Source organism: Wyeomyia smithii, chromosome 1 (assembly GCF_029784165.1).
Source record: "Wyeomyia smithii strain HCP4-BCI-WySm-NY-G18 chromosome 1, ASM2978416v1, whole genome shotgun sequence".
NCBI lineage: Eukaryota > Metazoa > Arthropoda > Insecta > Diptera > Culicidae > Wyeomyia > Wyeomyia smithii.
Genome location: NC_073694.1, coordinates 34586015 through 34602170, shown reverse-complemented (window position 1 = coordinate 34602170; position 16156 = coordinate 34586015). Strand labels below are relative to the sequence as shown.

At 36.1% G+C, this 16156-nt stretch overlaps 1 protein-coding gene across 4 annotated transcripts in view; it reads left to right on the top strand.

The window, feature by feature from the left end:
- The window catches only part of LOC129718381 (carboxypeptidase D), a 42204-nt gene extending 26795 nt beyond the window's left edge, over window positions 1-15409 (top strand). Inside the window, exons 2-5 of one of the 4 annotated variants that reach the window (XM_055669126.1) lie at window positions 11457-12250; window positions 12337-12366; window positions 12469-13034; window positions 14660-15409. In XM_055669126.1, the coding sequence (XP_055525101.1) occupies window positions 11470-12250; window positions 12337-12366; window positions 12469-13034; window positions 14660-14833 (1551 nt within the window). In that variant the 5' untranslated portion in view covers window positions 11457-11469 and the 3' untranslated portion in view covers window positions 14834-15409. Of the gene's footprint in view, window positions 1-11456; window positions 12251-12336; window positions 12367-12468; window positions 13035-13203; window positions 13570-14659 lie in introns of those variants that run through there. The other 3 variants (XM_055669124.1, XM_055669127.1, XM_055669125.1) reach the window with 3 other exon arrangements.
- Window positions 15410-16156: the final 747 nt, after the last annotated feature.

Sequence of the window (16156 nt, the reverse complement as noted above, 5' to 3'; positions counted from 1 at the left end):
CATGTAGTGTACAGTATTAATAGAATAAAACGATTCAAAAAGATACTAGAACACAAAACTGATATAATAATGAAAATTAAACAATATTAACACAAAAATAACCAAAATGGCTTTAAAATGAATGTGACTGATACAAGAATAAAACAGTAAAAAATTTTACAAAAATGAAACAAATATCATATAAAAAACACAATATTCAATAGCATAAATACTGTAAAAAAAACAGCTTATGACACAAAATTGATACAAAAATACTACAAAAATAGGAAATCATAATTCGAATATTCAAAAATTACACAGAAAATAATACATAAATGAAAATGTCACAGCAATGAAACAAAACCAGCACAAAACTAACACAAAAATGAACAGATATTTAAAGATGACGTTGAAATTACAAAAACATTGTAATAATAAAACAAATAACACAAAAATGTCTGAAATTTATGCAAAAAAAAGCAACAAAAATGACTCGATAACGATAAAGAGATGATAATAAGGGGAATTATATAAAAATCATACAAAAATGTTACAATGATGCACAAAATGGTGAAAAATATAAAAAGTGCAAAAATATTACCAAAAATAACATAGAAAAACACACGAGAATGATACATTAAAATTTTGGGTTACCGCAATTTGACAAAGGCGTCATCCATTAATTATGTAAGGACTTTTTTCGAAAATTTCGACCCCCCCTCCCCCCATACTAAAGCTTAGTAAGATTTTGCATTACCCTTTTCCTCCAACGAATCTTACGTAAGATTGTCTTTTAAGGGAAAAAAAATATTTACGAAGGTAAAACATTTTTTTACACATAGCATATTCGTAGAGGATAAAACAAAACAAGTTAATACAGTTAATACAGGTAATACTATGTTAAAGTAAACAAAGTTCAAAATTAGGTAGAAATGAAGTAAAGCACGCAATCACCCAGCGACGGCGAATTCACTGCTTTCCCAAGATTCAACTGTTAAGATCGCAGGGATGAATAATTCAACTAATTTTATTTTTTTTAGTTTTGTAAACTTTTTTTTTCACCTATTTTTAAAATTTTTCAATCTTACGTAAGATTCTCTTGAATCCCCCTCTCCCCTTCGTAAGCATTCGTAAGGAATTTGGATAAAACTCCCCCACTCCCCCTAAACCCTTACGTAATTTGTGGATGACCCCATAACAAAATACAAAACCTTGGTACTAAATTCCGATTCAGAACTCGACCTTCTGTTAATTGTTCACAGACTTCGCTGTCAATTATTTAGTGTACAGGACAGAAGCGCTATGATCTCAATGAAACTAACAGTTTTCTCCAAGTTGAGACTCGAACCTACAGGGTGATCAATAAGTTCGAATACACATTGAAAATGTGTTAAACGAATGAAAGTACAAGATATTCTTTTCTGAGTCAATTTTGCTCGACGCAATGTTTATTGAAAACTTTTACGGCATTTTGGCTGGGAGCATTCCCCCTTTGTACTGTACGATGGGCTTTAAGACAATTTTAAAAGAATCGCACGTGGTACGCACCGGATCCATGTGTATCGCGTCCCAGATCTTGGGAATGACCTCCTAAAATTGGTCCATAGTGCTCATTTTATGTTCGCTCTGCGCAGGAAGGCCATAAAGCTTCATCGAGAAAAACTGTCAAATTTTTCCAACATCCCGCTGGGATTATATTCGCCGTAATGTTGAAGAACGTCAGAACCAGAACCTTAGACTTATAGTACACGGCGTTGATTTTCACGTTTTTCTCGATAAACACCAATGGTAGCTACCCACGCCTGGATGCGGCCACTAAACCATCGTCGACGGGATGCTCTAGAACCGCGGATGTTTATGTAGGACAGGGAGGATTCGGACCAACGTCGGCGACCAGAGCAAGACAACGAACTTTTTATTAGAAAACACGAGTTCCTAACCTGCGTGCTGCGAAAGTATTAGTTTGGCTCTATCCCGCCTCTTGTAGCCTCCGTTTTCCGTGAAACACGCGTTTTTCTAATACGGTTCGTATCCCAGGTCTTTCATCATGATGGTGTGTACAGTCCCAATCGACACATCCAGATCACCAGCGGTTTTCCGCATCGAGCGGTTCATTTTTTGACGAACCCTCTCACTCACCACCTTGATGGCTGCTGATACCAATATCAATACACAGAATGCACTTGATGCGCACCTACGATGAAACGTTGTATTCGAACTTATTGAACACCTTGTACGATGACCGGCTTGTGAGGCCAGCATCGTACAGGTATACCTCAATTATACACACCCTCGATTATACGCACCCTCGATTTTACGTACTTCGACTTTACGCACATTTTACCTCGATTTTACGCACACTTTTTTCAAAAACATTTTTAATTCAAATGTTTTTGTTTTAATTATACATAACGCAGGATTATATATATTAGACATCGTTCACAAAGAAGGGGTTGCCCATATAGACTAGCGAATCTACCGAAAACCTCCAGAAGACAGTAACAACAACATTTCGAAAAAGCAAACTTTTCAAAGGTTGTGTACGTGGCTAACGTATACATTATTTGATGCCATACGGACGCAACCTATTTTAGGAGTAATTATTTTACACTTTTATGTAAAACGTCTATTGTTGCAAGATAGATAAACTGTTTTTGATAGAGGTCAGCGTTAGTATGTGAGCTAAAAGAATGTGTGGGTTCCACACTTACTTAAACACAAACGTACATACACACACACACAAACACACATACACACATACATACATAAATACATACACAAATATACACATATATACAAACACACATACACACATGTATACATACACACGAACACACATACACACATATACACACATACACACACATACTCATATACACACGTACACATACACATACACACATACATACATACATACATAGACACCTACCTACACACACGTACACATACACATCCACACACATACACACATACATACAAACATACACACGCATATACACATACATAAACACACTCATACCCATACACATACACACCTACACCCATATTCATTGTTCCAGGTAATTCCTTTAAAGCATTTTCCAGATGTTCCTGCCATACACGGCCCATTAGAGAATATCTATTTATCATGTAACGCGAGTAATTACTTTCTTCGCACCCTTCTTCTCCTATGTCACTCTCTTTTTCTGACCTTGAATTTTTTTTTTGTTTATGTTGTTAAATTTTCTAACCCCTTTTTCGAGCGTTTTGTGATAATTGAATGTTCCCTCAGATGTTTTTTTTTGCAAATTTCTGATTACGGAAAATAATTTTGGGTTATGAAATATGTTAAAAATCTTGCTTCGATTTTTCGTACAATTCGATTTCACGCGCACTTCAAAAACGAGAATGTGCGCAAAATCGAGGTACGCCTGTATCTCGAGACCAATTGGAATAGCGTTTGACACAATAATCTACTATATAAAAATGGAACTCCGTAACGCTTGATCTTATTGATGTTATTGCCTCCGTCTCAGTGGTGTACAGTCACCACCATCATTTGAAATCGTTCTAAATCAAAAAAATAAGCGGTGACATGTTTTTTACATGAAAATTTTTGTTAACGTTCAGGAAAGACATTTTGGAAAAAATCAAAAGGTGTCTGATTACTAAAACTTGAGACTTTATTTACGAAACTACGTAAAACAAGCAAAAATGTGACTTTTCATGCTGAATTTGCCTCTTAATCTAAATATTCATTAAAATGTTTGTTAACGTTCAGGAAAGACATGTGAGGAAAAATAATTAGTGTCTGATTACTAAAACTTTAGATATTATTCACAAAACTACGTGAAACATTCAAATTTATGACTTTTCTACTGGATTTGCCTCTAAATCAGCATTAAAAGCGATGACATGTGATTGATTTTTAATTAAAATGTTTGTTAACGTTCAGGAAAGACATTTGAGGTAAAATTTAAAGTATATGATTACTAAAACTTGAGATATTATTCATAAAACTACGTAAAACATGCAAAATTATGACTCTTTATGCTAAATTTGCCTCTAAATCAAAATTTAAAGCGATGACATGTGATTCTTTTTTCACAAAAATGTTTGTTTATGTTAAAATATAAAATGTATGTTTGAAGATTATTTTCTGTATACCGCACAACAATGTTGCACGCTAGCCTTCTAATAGCGTTCTCGATCAACCAGACTAGCTGAGAAAATTCGTTATCGATATTGTTTTTAGCACATTTTGTATGTTGTAGGATAAGTACAGCGATACACCGTGCCCCAGAGCTGAGTCGAAAAAAAATCCAGATCGAAAAGATTCTCGACCTGATCGGGGATCGAACCTGATATCACAACCGTGTGGGAGCCAATCGACATCGCTAACCACAGAGCCACGAGGACCACATATAGCAAACAGAATACAGAAAATCACCTGAAAATACTTTTTTTTTTTAATTTATACGTATTATACGAAATTTTGACTTTTTATGCGCAATTCGCCTCTGAATCAAAATTCAATTATTTGTGTTTTTTTTTCAATACAATGTTCGTTGTTCTTTCAACATCTACAATTTTTTTTTTTGCAGAATAATCCATGTCTCAAGCATAAACATTTTACATTTCTGATGTTTTCGTAGTGTTGTGAATAGTTACATATTACGGCATTCGATTTACTTTTGTACTTTTGAATTTAAATTTGATTTTTATTAGATAGCTTTTAACCAGAAGGTAATTCAGCTCTTAACCTTAGGCGTCGTACACAAATTTCGTAACGCTGAAGATCTAGAATTCAGACCCCCTCCCCCCTATGTAACGATAGGTAACGTTCGACATGACTCCCCCCCCCTAAAATTATGTAACGCTGATCAAATTTTCAATTTCGAGCAAACATCACAGTAACGTAACTGTCTCTACAAACCCCCACCCCCCCCCCCCTACGTAACAATAAGTAACGCAGACTCAACCCCTCTCCCCCCTTCATGCGTTACGTAATTTGTGTACGACGCCTTCCTGTTTTACTTTTTTTACGTTAATCCAAACTAGAACTCTTGGGACATTTAGCTGGAGGAAAGGTTACGATTCATTGGTTTGAATATCGATTAAGAGGCAGCTTAAGCATTAAAAATCTTTTATTTTCTTATTTTCTACGAAGTTTTGTGGCGACTTCCGGTTTCAGGAAAATGACCTAAAGTGGTATTTGGTCAACAATTCAATACTTTCGAAAGTAGAACTCCATACGTCATTTTGAAATCCAAAATGGTGACTTCCAGTTCCTGTAAATCAGCCCAAAATCACAAAAAAACAATCCAATATGGGTATTTCCGTTCTGTGCGTTCTCAGAATATTGAAGTACTTAAAGTGATCTGGGAAGTATAATATGTGAATTATATTTTTGAAGTGAGTTGAGCTAATGCAGCAATAAAACATAAAAAGAAATCTATCTTTGAAACTTTTGATCCCGAGCATCGCCGGGAACGTTCAACTAGTAACACATATACGCAAAAACGATACAAAAATAAACCAAAACCGACATAAAAATGTTAAAAAAATGACACGAAAATAACCCAAAAATGGCTAAACCTATTTCCCATCACCTATTAGTATTTTTAAACCTTCCTTATTCCCATTTTTGGCAATTTTCGCATTGGTTTCATTGGTTTCAAAACTTTCTACAAATATTTTTTGAAGCAATCTATAGCAGTAAAAACAGTTGCTGTATCATTTATTTTCAATTTCAATACATTTTAAAAAGTTACGTTATATCGAGGTAAAAATTACGTTATATCGAGTTACGTTATATCGAGGTTGCCTTATATCGAGATATTACTGTATTCTCACAATGTCAGTGTTGTGTGAGAGAAAAAGTTGTGTTGAAGCGAGACAAAAACTGATACAATATTAACCCACGAGAATGGTGGAGGATTGAACCAAAATTAACAAAATGGCACAAATTTGTCAAAAATACCACGAAAACTATTGTGTCTTTTGAATTTTTTTCAATTTCAGTGTCATTTATGTGCTATTTTGCGGTAGTTTGCAGTATTTTTATGGCAGTTTTGTATCATTTCTGTGCAATTTTCGCTTCATTTCTGTGTTATTTTTTTCTGTAATATTTTGGTATTATTTCTTTGTATCAGTTTTTTAGTTTCATATTATTGTTGTATCATACCTACGTCACTTGTGTTTCAATGTTTCATAATTTTTGTTAATTTTTTCACATGATCAACATCTTGACATTTCTCACATTGTTATGTCAACTTCTATGTTATTTTCGTGTCATTTTTTTTTTGTTATTTTTGTCCTATTTTGTATCTTCTCTATGCTTGTTGCTGCTATATGTTATTTTTATATCATTTTGTGTCACATCTCTATCATTTTTGCGCCATGTTGATGTTATGGTTATCATTTAGACGGTTTATCTTAACATTTGTTTTGTTTGTCATTTTGATTTTGACATTATTCAAATTAATAATTGAATTGAATTGAATTTGACTGTCCCGTTTAAATTTTTGTTCAAATTTGTATTATTTTTGCTTCATTTTCAAGCCGTTTTAGTGCCGTTTTGCGACAAGTTTGTGATAGCTCTTCCTTTTTTGTCAGGTTTTTTGTTTCAAATTACTGCTATTTTTGCATTATTTCTGTGTTATACTTGTATCTGATTTAAATCAACTTTTATCGCCTCTTTGCCATTCTCATGTCATTTTTATCACTTTTGTCACACGATTGATTTAAGAGTTTGCTTAGTTTCTGTCATTATGACTCTATTTTTATTTTTTAGGGTATTTTTGGAATTTTAGCTATTTTTTAGTTTTCCTGTATTTTTTTGTATCATTTGTATTTATTGTTGTGTTATTTCTATGTAATCGTTTTATAATGTTTAGTTACCTTTCTGATCAAACGTGTATAATAACCGGGACTAAAATGATACAAAAATGTCTCAAAAATAATACCCTAGAAACATAAAAACTGCCACAAGAATGAAAAATAATGATAAGAAATAAAACACTGATTTAAAATTGATACAAAAAATTTAAAAAAATGATACAAAAGAAAATCACACGAAAAAATAAAAATTACACAGAACATTAACATAAATTTTATTCAATTGATGCACAATTAAAAGAAAGATGACATCAAAATTATACAAATATTACACGAAGAAGGCGCCAAAATGAACAAATTGACAAAAAAGAGATACAAAAATGAATAAAAAAATAATAATAAAATGGCACAAAAATAAATATAAATTTTTTGTCTCCATTTTTGTAGCCAAGTCGTTTCCATCAGTTTTATTCTATTTCGGTATGTCGTATTTACCTCTTTTCCGTTTTCTTTCTTTCTCATTTTTTGTATGTAGTTGGGTCATTTCATACGTAGTATACATGCCACTTGGACACGACCATCACAGATTTGCTCAAAGTTGGCAGAATTATTCATCTACTGTTACTTTGGAAAAATCTCAAATTTAGTGTCGATTGGAATACCCCCCGCTCTGTGGGACTCCCCCCGTTTATTGCAAAGTCACGCATTTTTTGTTCAAAATCTCTTTTTTCTTATTCTTACAATTCATAAGATGTCCGAAAAATACTGATAGATGATTTTTGAAGAAAATAAATCAAGGAATTCAGAGAAAATATAGCTTTTGACCGAAAGTGTTGCCAGCTAAATTATTTTTGTATTTGAAAACTAAATTTACATTTTTCGGCAAATGCCGCCACTTTTATTTAAAGTATGATATTTTCATCGTGTTCCTTGGAAAATTTCACGTAAGAAACAACTATCATCCCGAGGAAATATGAGCCAATCTCGAGATATAGCATTTTTAAGAAAATAGTTTTAAATTTCGTTATCAATTTTTCGTAAAAATGTTATATCTCGAGATTGGCTCATATTACCACGGAGTGATAAGTGTTTCTCACGTAAAACTTTGCGGGAAATAAGATGGAACCATCAAATTTAAAATAAAACAAGCTGCATTTGCCGCAAAATGCAAATTTAGTTTTCAAATACCAAAATAATATATCTGGCAACCAGGGATGGTATTCTACGCGATTTTTCGGGACTCGTAAGTAGTCTACGTAGAAAACTGTATTCTACGTTTTCTACGGTAGAGAACCTTTTGCAAGTAAAAAACTCTCAAACACTCGAAAATTTACAGTATGAGTCATAAAATGCCATTTGCGCTGTATGTGTAGGTGTATTTAAGTAACGGGAGAAATAATATAACAAAAAAAAGAAACACGAAGAAGCAAGAGAGTGTTTTTCCGGACTACTTTGTGATTATGGCGAAAGAAGCAATGATAAAGAAACTCAAAAAAGTAAACAAAGTTTTTTCTCAATAATTTCAAGCGTAGTTCACGGTTCAACAACATATTTGTTGTCATACAAAAATGCTAATGAAAGCAAAATCGCATAATATACGTCACATACAAAAACAGTGTAAAAGCAAAGGCTCATCTAAGGTCTGATTTCAACAGAGCTATGCTATCGCCATATATTGTGGCGCCAGCACTAAATTGGAGTTCGAAAGTACGACTTCCGAACTTTCTTTTGATTTTACAAACACATAGAACAACTGCGTGTTCACACAACATGGACTGCGGGAATGATTTCAATGTATTTGTTATTGTAAACCGGATTGACAGCGCAGTGGCGGCTGAGATGGTTGCAGTATTGCGAGAACACAGAAAATAAACGTCGGAAGTGAGCCTGACTGGCAGTTTATCAGCGACGTTTTGATAATTTTTATTTAAATGCACAATATTTAGAGCGAACTCACCATCTCAGCGGTGCATGGTTCTCCTGGCATATATAAAAAGCCCACCAAAAACTCCATGCAACTTTAATCGGTTGCAGGAAGAATTTTTCACACCCTCGGGAAAAATAACTTTAAAATGAGTAAGATACAACACATTTTCGTAAAAAGTGGAACAACTCAAAAACTGAGTAACTCCGTAAATACGCATAATTGCGAAACAAGGCGTTTTAAAAACTGAGTGATTGTTACTCACTTTTTGGGTACAGTATTACTCAGTTTTGCGTTAAGTAATTACTCATTTTTTTGGGCTCTGAATTACTACTCAATTTAATTTACAAATTTATATAAAGTTTCGAAGATAAAATTAAACATACCTGGGTTTGTTGTTCGTACTGGCTAGAAAACCCTTCGAATATTTTGCAAACAGGAGGTATTTATGATTTGAAAACTCATGAAACACATCAAAAACAAATTCAATCGATGGAGATTAAAAGCAGGGATTTTAACTGTCAAATTCGTTCTCAACTCACACAAAAAATTCATCACAATTAAAAATAAATAATATTTTTAATCTTTAATTACGTTTATTCTTCATGTAATTCACCACAAAAATCTCTGTGCAGGTTTTCGTAGAATACACGTTTTTGGTTAGACTTTTGGTTAGGTTTGGTAGACACGTCTTTTTTGTTTTATTTTTATGAAATTTTGTTTTGTTCTAGTGTCTCTTTCGATTCATTTTGCAATCGTTTCGTATCAGTTTTGTATTATTTTTGAACTATCGTTGCGTTATTTTTGTGTCATATTTATGTAGGTAATAGTTTTGTTACTTTTGTCTCTCTTTTATATAATTTTGCTTTTTTTTGTCATTTTCATATTATTTAAGTGTCATTTTGGAGACAGATTTGTGTTGTTTATATGACGGCCTAAGATTATTTTCATGGTATTTCTATAGTATTGCTGCCCTGTTTTTGTGGTAATTTTTGTATCACCTTTATTCCATTTTTATATTATTCTGTCTTATAGGTGCCTCAGTTTTGTATTATTTTTATGTCGAAATAAAATTAGTTTTTATCAATTTCCTGTCTTGTTTTCTTTTTTTATCGTTTTTGTCATTTTGTTTTGTCTTTGGGGTATTTTTTTGCCAATCATTGCTGTGTCTTTCCTGAGTTATTTGTAGGTAATATTTATTTCATGTTTGTGTTCCCTTCGCATATTTTTCATGTCGTTTCAATGCCATTTCAGTATCAGGTTCGTATCATTTTTGTATCAATTCTGTATTATTTATGTGTCACCCCATTTAGTCGATTTTTTCACATGTTATTCATTCCGTCATATTTGTCATACGATTGATTTTACCATAAGTTTTTGTTCTGGCATTTTCGACGGTTTGTTTATTTTTAGATTATTATCATATTCCCCTTGTTTTGGACATAGGTAAATTTTTTTGGTGATTTTCACATTGTTCAAATATTTAATTAAATATTCTGACATTCATAATATTTTACTGTCATTGTATCAATTGTAAGTCGTTTTTGTCTTGAACTTGTTCCATTTTCAGCTATTTTGTCATAACTGTAGTATTTTTAAATTAGTTTTGAGTCATTTTTGTAACATTTTTGAATCCTTGTTAATTGGTCCTTTACAATGCAGTGTTAGTTTTGTGTAATATTTATTTATGTGTAATTTTTTGTCATGCTACCATTTATTTCTTATTTTAGTGTCGTTTTTGAACCATGGACAATTGAAAATTTTCACTGCATATGGGTTTAGCTTTCTGACTTTTTGTAAGATTTTTTGCCTTTTTTGTGTTATTTGAGTCGTTTTTGCCACATAATCAATTTTAACTATGGTTTTACTGCGCTTTAACCTTTTCAATGCTCACTTTTAAATTGAAAATAATAAAATTCAATTCAATGGTACAACAAACATTCTCATCGCCATTAATTTGACCGAATTTTGTTGATTTGGGAAAAACCTTTTCGAACCAGAGACTGAACGCTATTCGGTTTGAAAAATGCTGTTGCCGCAGCGAATTGTGTTTGGGTTTTTTCATCTTCTACTAAACAAGAACTGATTCCGTTACTAAGCCAGCTCTTCCAATGCAGATAATACTTTCGACAAGAAGAAAAAATCCCCGTTAGGTAATCAAACTAGCAAACAACTGCAGCGAAGTATTTAGTAAGTGTAGATCACTTTTGAATCAAAAATATTATCACAACAAACAAGATAGTACTTATTTTTAGTGCTCAGATAAATTGACTCTTCTTTATTGGCTGGAAATGAATTGTCAAGCGATAATCACTCTTTGACACTGATGAAATAGTGATACGATCTGACCTCCCCTTTAGGCATAAAACAATGGAGAACCAAAAGCTCAAGCTTCTTTAAATTCTCCCGATGCATCTCATATCAACATCATTAAATTTTACGATTTTTGTACACTTGTTTTCAGTGTGTCCGATTGAAACGCACTCGGTTTACCGCTGAATAAATTACATTGAACGGGTTTCGTTGCTACAGATAACTAACGAAGGAATTTCAATTAGTTTCCTCTTTAGCACTTTTAATGTCTTCGTTGCTTATGCGTTTTGTTTTGCTGAATTCAGTATCGCGTGCAGAATGTTACCGAACCAGTTTCTTCCTTGATAATGGAATAATCCAGACTAAGACCGAGCTAAGGGAAAACCCCATCACTAATCTTCATTTGTCTTCCTGTTTTCAGGTCCCCATAAGCCATGACGAAGCTGGCGTACAAATCAACTGCCCTGACAGCACTGGTACTGTGTGCTGGACTGGCCTATGCTATCCAGGTTCCCGTTCCAGTGGACCAGATCAGTATTGCCAACACAAACGATCGGCAGGATGTGGTTCCTCCGTACGGTCAATCGCCACTTGGATACGGCGCTGGTAAGAATGAACCACGTGTATATCGTCCGGATACTTCATCGCTGGATTTTGTGTACCACAACCACGATGATATGACGCGCTACCTGCGAGCAACTACTGCGAGGTATCCTAATTTAACCGCGCTGTACTCCATCGGCAAATCGGTACAGGGCCGGGATTTGTGGGTGATGGTCGTGTCGTCCTCACCGTACGAACATATGCTCGGCAAGCCGGATGTGAAGTATATTGGAAACATCCACGGTAATGAAGCCGTTGGTCGCGAACTGTTGCTTCATCTGATTCAGTACCTGATTACGAGCTACACCAGTGATCCCTACATCAAGTGGCTGTTGGACAACACGAGGATTCATATTCTACCTTCGCTAAATCCGGATGGGTATGCCGCTTCCAAGGAGGGTACCTGTGACGGAGGCCAAGGACGGTACAACTCTCGGGGATTCGATTTAAATCGTAACTTCCCAGACTACTTCAAGCAGAACAGCAAACGATCCCAGCCGGAAACGGAAGCCGTGAAAGAGTGGATCTCCAAGATACAGTTCATTCTCAGTGGATCTCTGCATGGAGGTGCTCTGGTTGCTAGCTACCCGTACGATAACACTCCCAATGCCAGTAAGTATGCTTCTCTAGACTTTCGATTGAGGTTGGTTCCGTTTGTAACTTTTTGAATGATTCCATGCTTTCTCGCGGGAAAAAAGAGATCTGTCGATCTTCGTCGACTTGTGCCGGTGAGATTAGATTTAAGTTTGTTCCGATGTTGCAAAAATCGATATTCTCATATGTTCCTCACTATTTCTCGCGTCTTCCCACATGACCCCTTCTGAGCTCAGTGTTCAACAGTTACGTCCAGCAGCCATCGCTGACACCGGACGACGATGTGTTCAAACATCTTTCGCTGACGTACGCCAACAACCACGCTAAGATGTCCCGGGGAGTAGCCTGCAAGTCCGCGTCGCCTTCTTTTGAAAACGGCATCACTAACGGTGCTGCCTGGTATCCGCTGACCGGGGGAATGCAGGACTTCAACTACGTGTGGCACGGATGCATGGAGGTTACGCTGGAAGTTTCCTGCTGCAAGTTTCCGCCGGCTTACGAACTGCGCAAATACTGGGACGACAACCAGCTGTCACTGATTAAGTTCCTGGCGGAAGCGCACCGAGGCGTGCAAGGTTTTGTGATGGATCCCAACGGCAGTCCGATAGAGCGAGCCCAGCTGAAGATCAAGGGTAGGGACGTGGGATTCGTCACCACGAAATACGGCGAATTCTGGAGAATTCTCATGCCGGGCGTGTACAAGCTCGAGGTGTTCGCGGACGGATTCGTTCCACGGGATGTAGACTTTATGGTTGTCGAGCAACATCCGACGCTGCTGAACGTCACCATGCAGCCGTCTAAGGTAAGTCCAGCCGTGAGAGCAGCCCACCAATGTAAATAGCTAACATTTAATTTTGCCTTTTGATCGCACGATTTTGAGCGGATTTGAGCCCACTGCTAAACTGTTTTGGCCCACTAACACCTATTTTCTCCTCACTTTGTTCTCTCTCTGCGCAATGAACGAATTTCAGCCGTACTTATTTGTAAACCACCTAAAACCCTATAACCATCATTATTAACAGTCAATGTCATCCGAGAGCACCCCTCAGGATGGACGTAATAATCTTACATCGCCAGCAGCCGTCACAAAGTTACCCACGTTCGCTCCTCTAGTTGTCGCAAAACCAACTCCCGCTAGAGTTAGAACAACGACAACGACCACTGCCAGCACCGAAACGGAAGCGGAAGCCAAGGAAAACCATGCGGCCCACAACACGGAGGGTCCTCGAGTGACCGGCTCCGACTTGACCACTCCACTGCCGCATCAAGAGATCGCTGCTCCCACAGATCGGCTAGTCTTCACCTGAAGGGTGTGCACAGGGGTTGTGGAAGTCACTGTAAATATTTTCTTCTTCCGTCACTAACTAATGTCTGTAATGTGGTGTGTCATGTGTCTGTGTGTACTGGGGACACCCCGTTAGCCATAAATATCTTTGCCCTATGGACGGTTGCCAATTTTTGTGTTAGTTAAACATGTTTCTATGAAACTAAATTTTGTTCATAGCTCACGATGGCCATAATGTGCGTTTGCTTTAACTTTCTGTGAGTGAAAAAAAAACGCTAGGAACCAAATCAGGACATTTAGGTTATTCCGTGCACATCCCACAATACAGAAGCTATGACCTTTCCAATCAATTGTTGGTTTACTCACGCTTCAGAGTGAATTCTCCAAGCCACGATGACGCAATCGACTACCAACTATCTTACGGAGTGAGGTTAGCCAAAAAAGCGGCTTTCGAGTGTACACCAGCTCTCGACTTTTTATAGATTCATAAGACATTTGCCATTAAAAAGAGATTGATATCAACAAATTCATGAACCTTTGAACTACCTCCGCTTTTCTTCATCAGTCGTGAAAGGCTCCGAGGCACCACTTCCTTAATCCGATTGAGCTAAGTCCGAATATTCTGAGCAGTTTGCAAGAGGCCGCCACTTTCGACGGCGAGTCAGCTTCGAGCTGCTTCATTAGTTATGGTCTAACGTCCAGTATGGCTATCGTCTGTTATCATTTTCATGGCCATCGTACGTATAGCAAACATTCCTATGGTTATCGTATTTAGGGTTGTTGTCCGGTCCACGTGTATACTAACATTTGGTAGTCTTAAATGTGACTTTTGTACATTTTAAGTTACATAATAACAAATGGTAAGCGATTGTATATATCAGCACAGATTCAGAATGGCTAAAGTATAACTGTTTTAATTTTTTTGAGATGTTCATTTTTCACTAGCACACTTTTAATTAGTATTCGGTTTCTACAAATTGATCAAAGTTATTTGTTGAATAACAAAACTCAAAGCAATGAGTATTGAACAAATCATCATTGAAAGTAAGATAATCTCATGTCGTAAAACATTAACCTTTCTGAGAAAGACGCAAACAAAAATCCGTACCCCACAAAATCAAGCTTCCCATCGTATCTTCCAGCGCAACGACGGCGCCTATTACCGACCCATCCAAACATCCCAGTCGCAGTATCGTCCCCAGCTGGCCATTCCGGCGGCCCAAAGCTCCGGCAGTAATGGCTCTCCCGCAGACGAGGGCATCCTCTCAACACTCAGCAACGGATTCAACAGTTTGGTGAACAACATTTTCGGCTAAAGCGGTCATAAACCGGGTCGCAAGCCGATAAGTTTCGTACAGTATTAGTTTAAGCAGCTAACTAAAAGCAAACCTTTCATCAGTTGAGCTGGCAACGTTTTAGCGAGGGGCAACCGAACCCCGTTCCCCATACAATGGCTTCACGTAGGACGATATTAGTAACACAAATTCAAAAAAAAAAGCAAAAATGTGTTCCAGTGATACGAAGATAATAAGTCCATTTTATTGACATTCAACACTTTCTAGCAAAAAAAATCGATATGCATATACATATATATTTAAAATCTCTATAAACAACATATTATCGATATTATGAACACTCACGATTTGAACTGCTGGAAGTTCGTAGCTTATATTCACATTTTAGTGATTGAACAATAAATGACCTGTTGAAATAAACCATAATACACATACATACACACACACTGGAGATCGCTTCCAACCTACAAATTCGTTCTAAACGCGTAGATCTTAGCTTGTAAACCGTAAACCTACTTTCTAGATGCAGATAAATCAAGACTATATTTATTACGATAGTGACGGTAAAGATCGTTCAATAAAAGTGCTTAAAATAAACATGTGCAGTGCGTTTGTTTTTACCCTAAAACTTAGAAATTTATTCCGTTGAAATCGTGCAATTTGCCCGAAAAAGACTTTCACTCGGAAGATTTTCTTATTTAAATCTTATTAAAAAGTCATTATTTAATAATTTGACATCCATAAATTGTTAAAATCTCCACAAAGATTTAAAGCTTTTCTAAATAACTTAATAGTCGTCTAAAAATCACAAAGAAAAAAACAAAAAATTGCTCGCAAATTGTCAAAAACTTGTTAAAATTCATGACTTTTTCGTAAGTTCTCCAGAAATTGGTGAAAATCGTAACAAAACTCGTCACAAAATCTTCTGAAAATAATTGAAAAACAATTACAAATTGTATACATTAGACCATAAAGTTGTCGAAACCGTTTTGCCTACTGAGGTATTCATTTAACTGTTTGACTTTTTTTATGGAATTTAGTGTGAGAAAAGTGTCAAGTAGGGGAATGGGAGGGAGTCTGAGGTGAGAAACCATGCACAAAAGTCCCTCTGACACCTAACCTCACTAACATTCGAACTCATGACCAGTAACGTAACGTGACCGGGGGACACCTGGGTCGGAAAATTCGGGTGTCACCCCTTTACTCCTGAGTGTCACCTCCGCTGGGTTGCGGTGGAATCATCTTGTGATCGAGAATCGTGAGAGTTTGCACGTCCGTTTTAAATTGCACTGAATCTACCCATTATTATAAAAATTTGTTGAGATTACACTCTTAGAAGCAAAT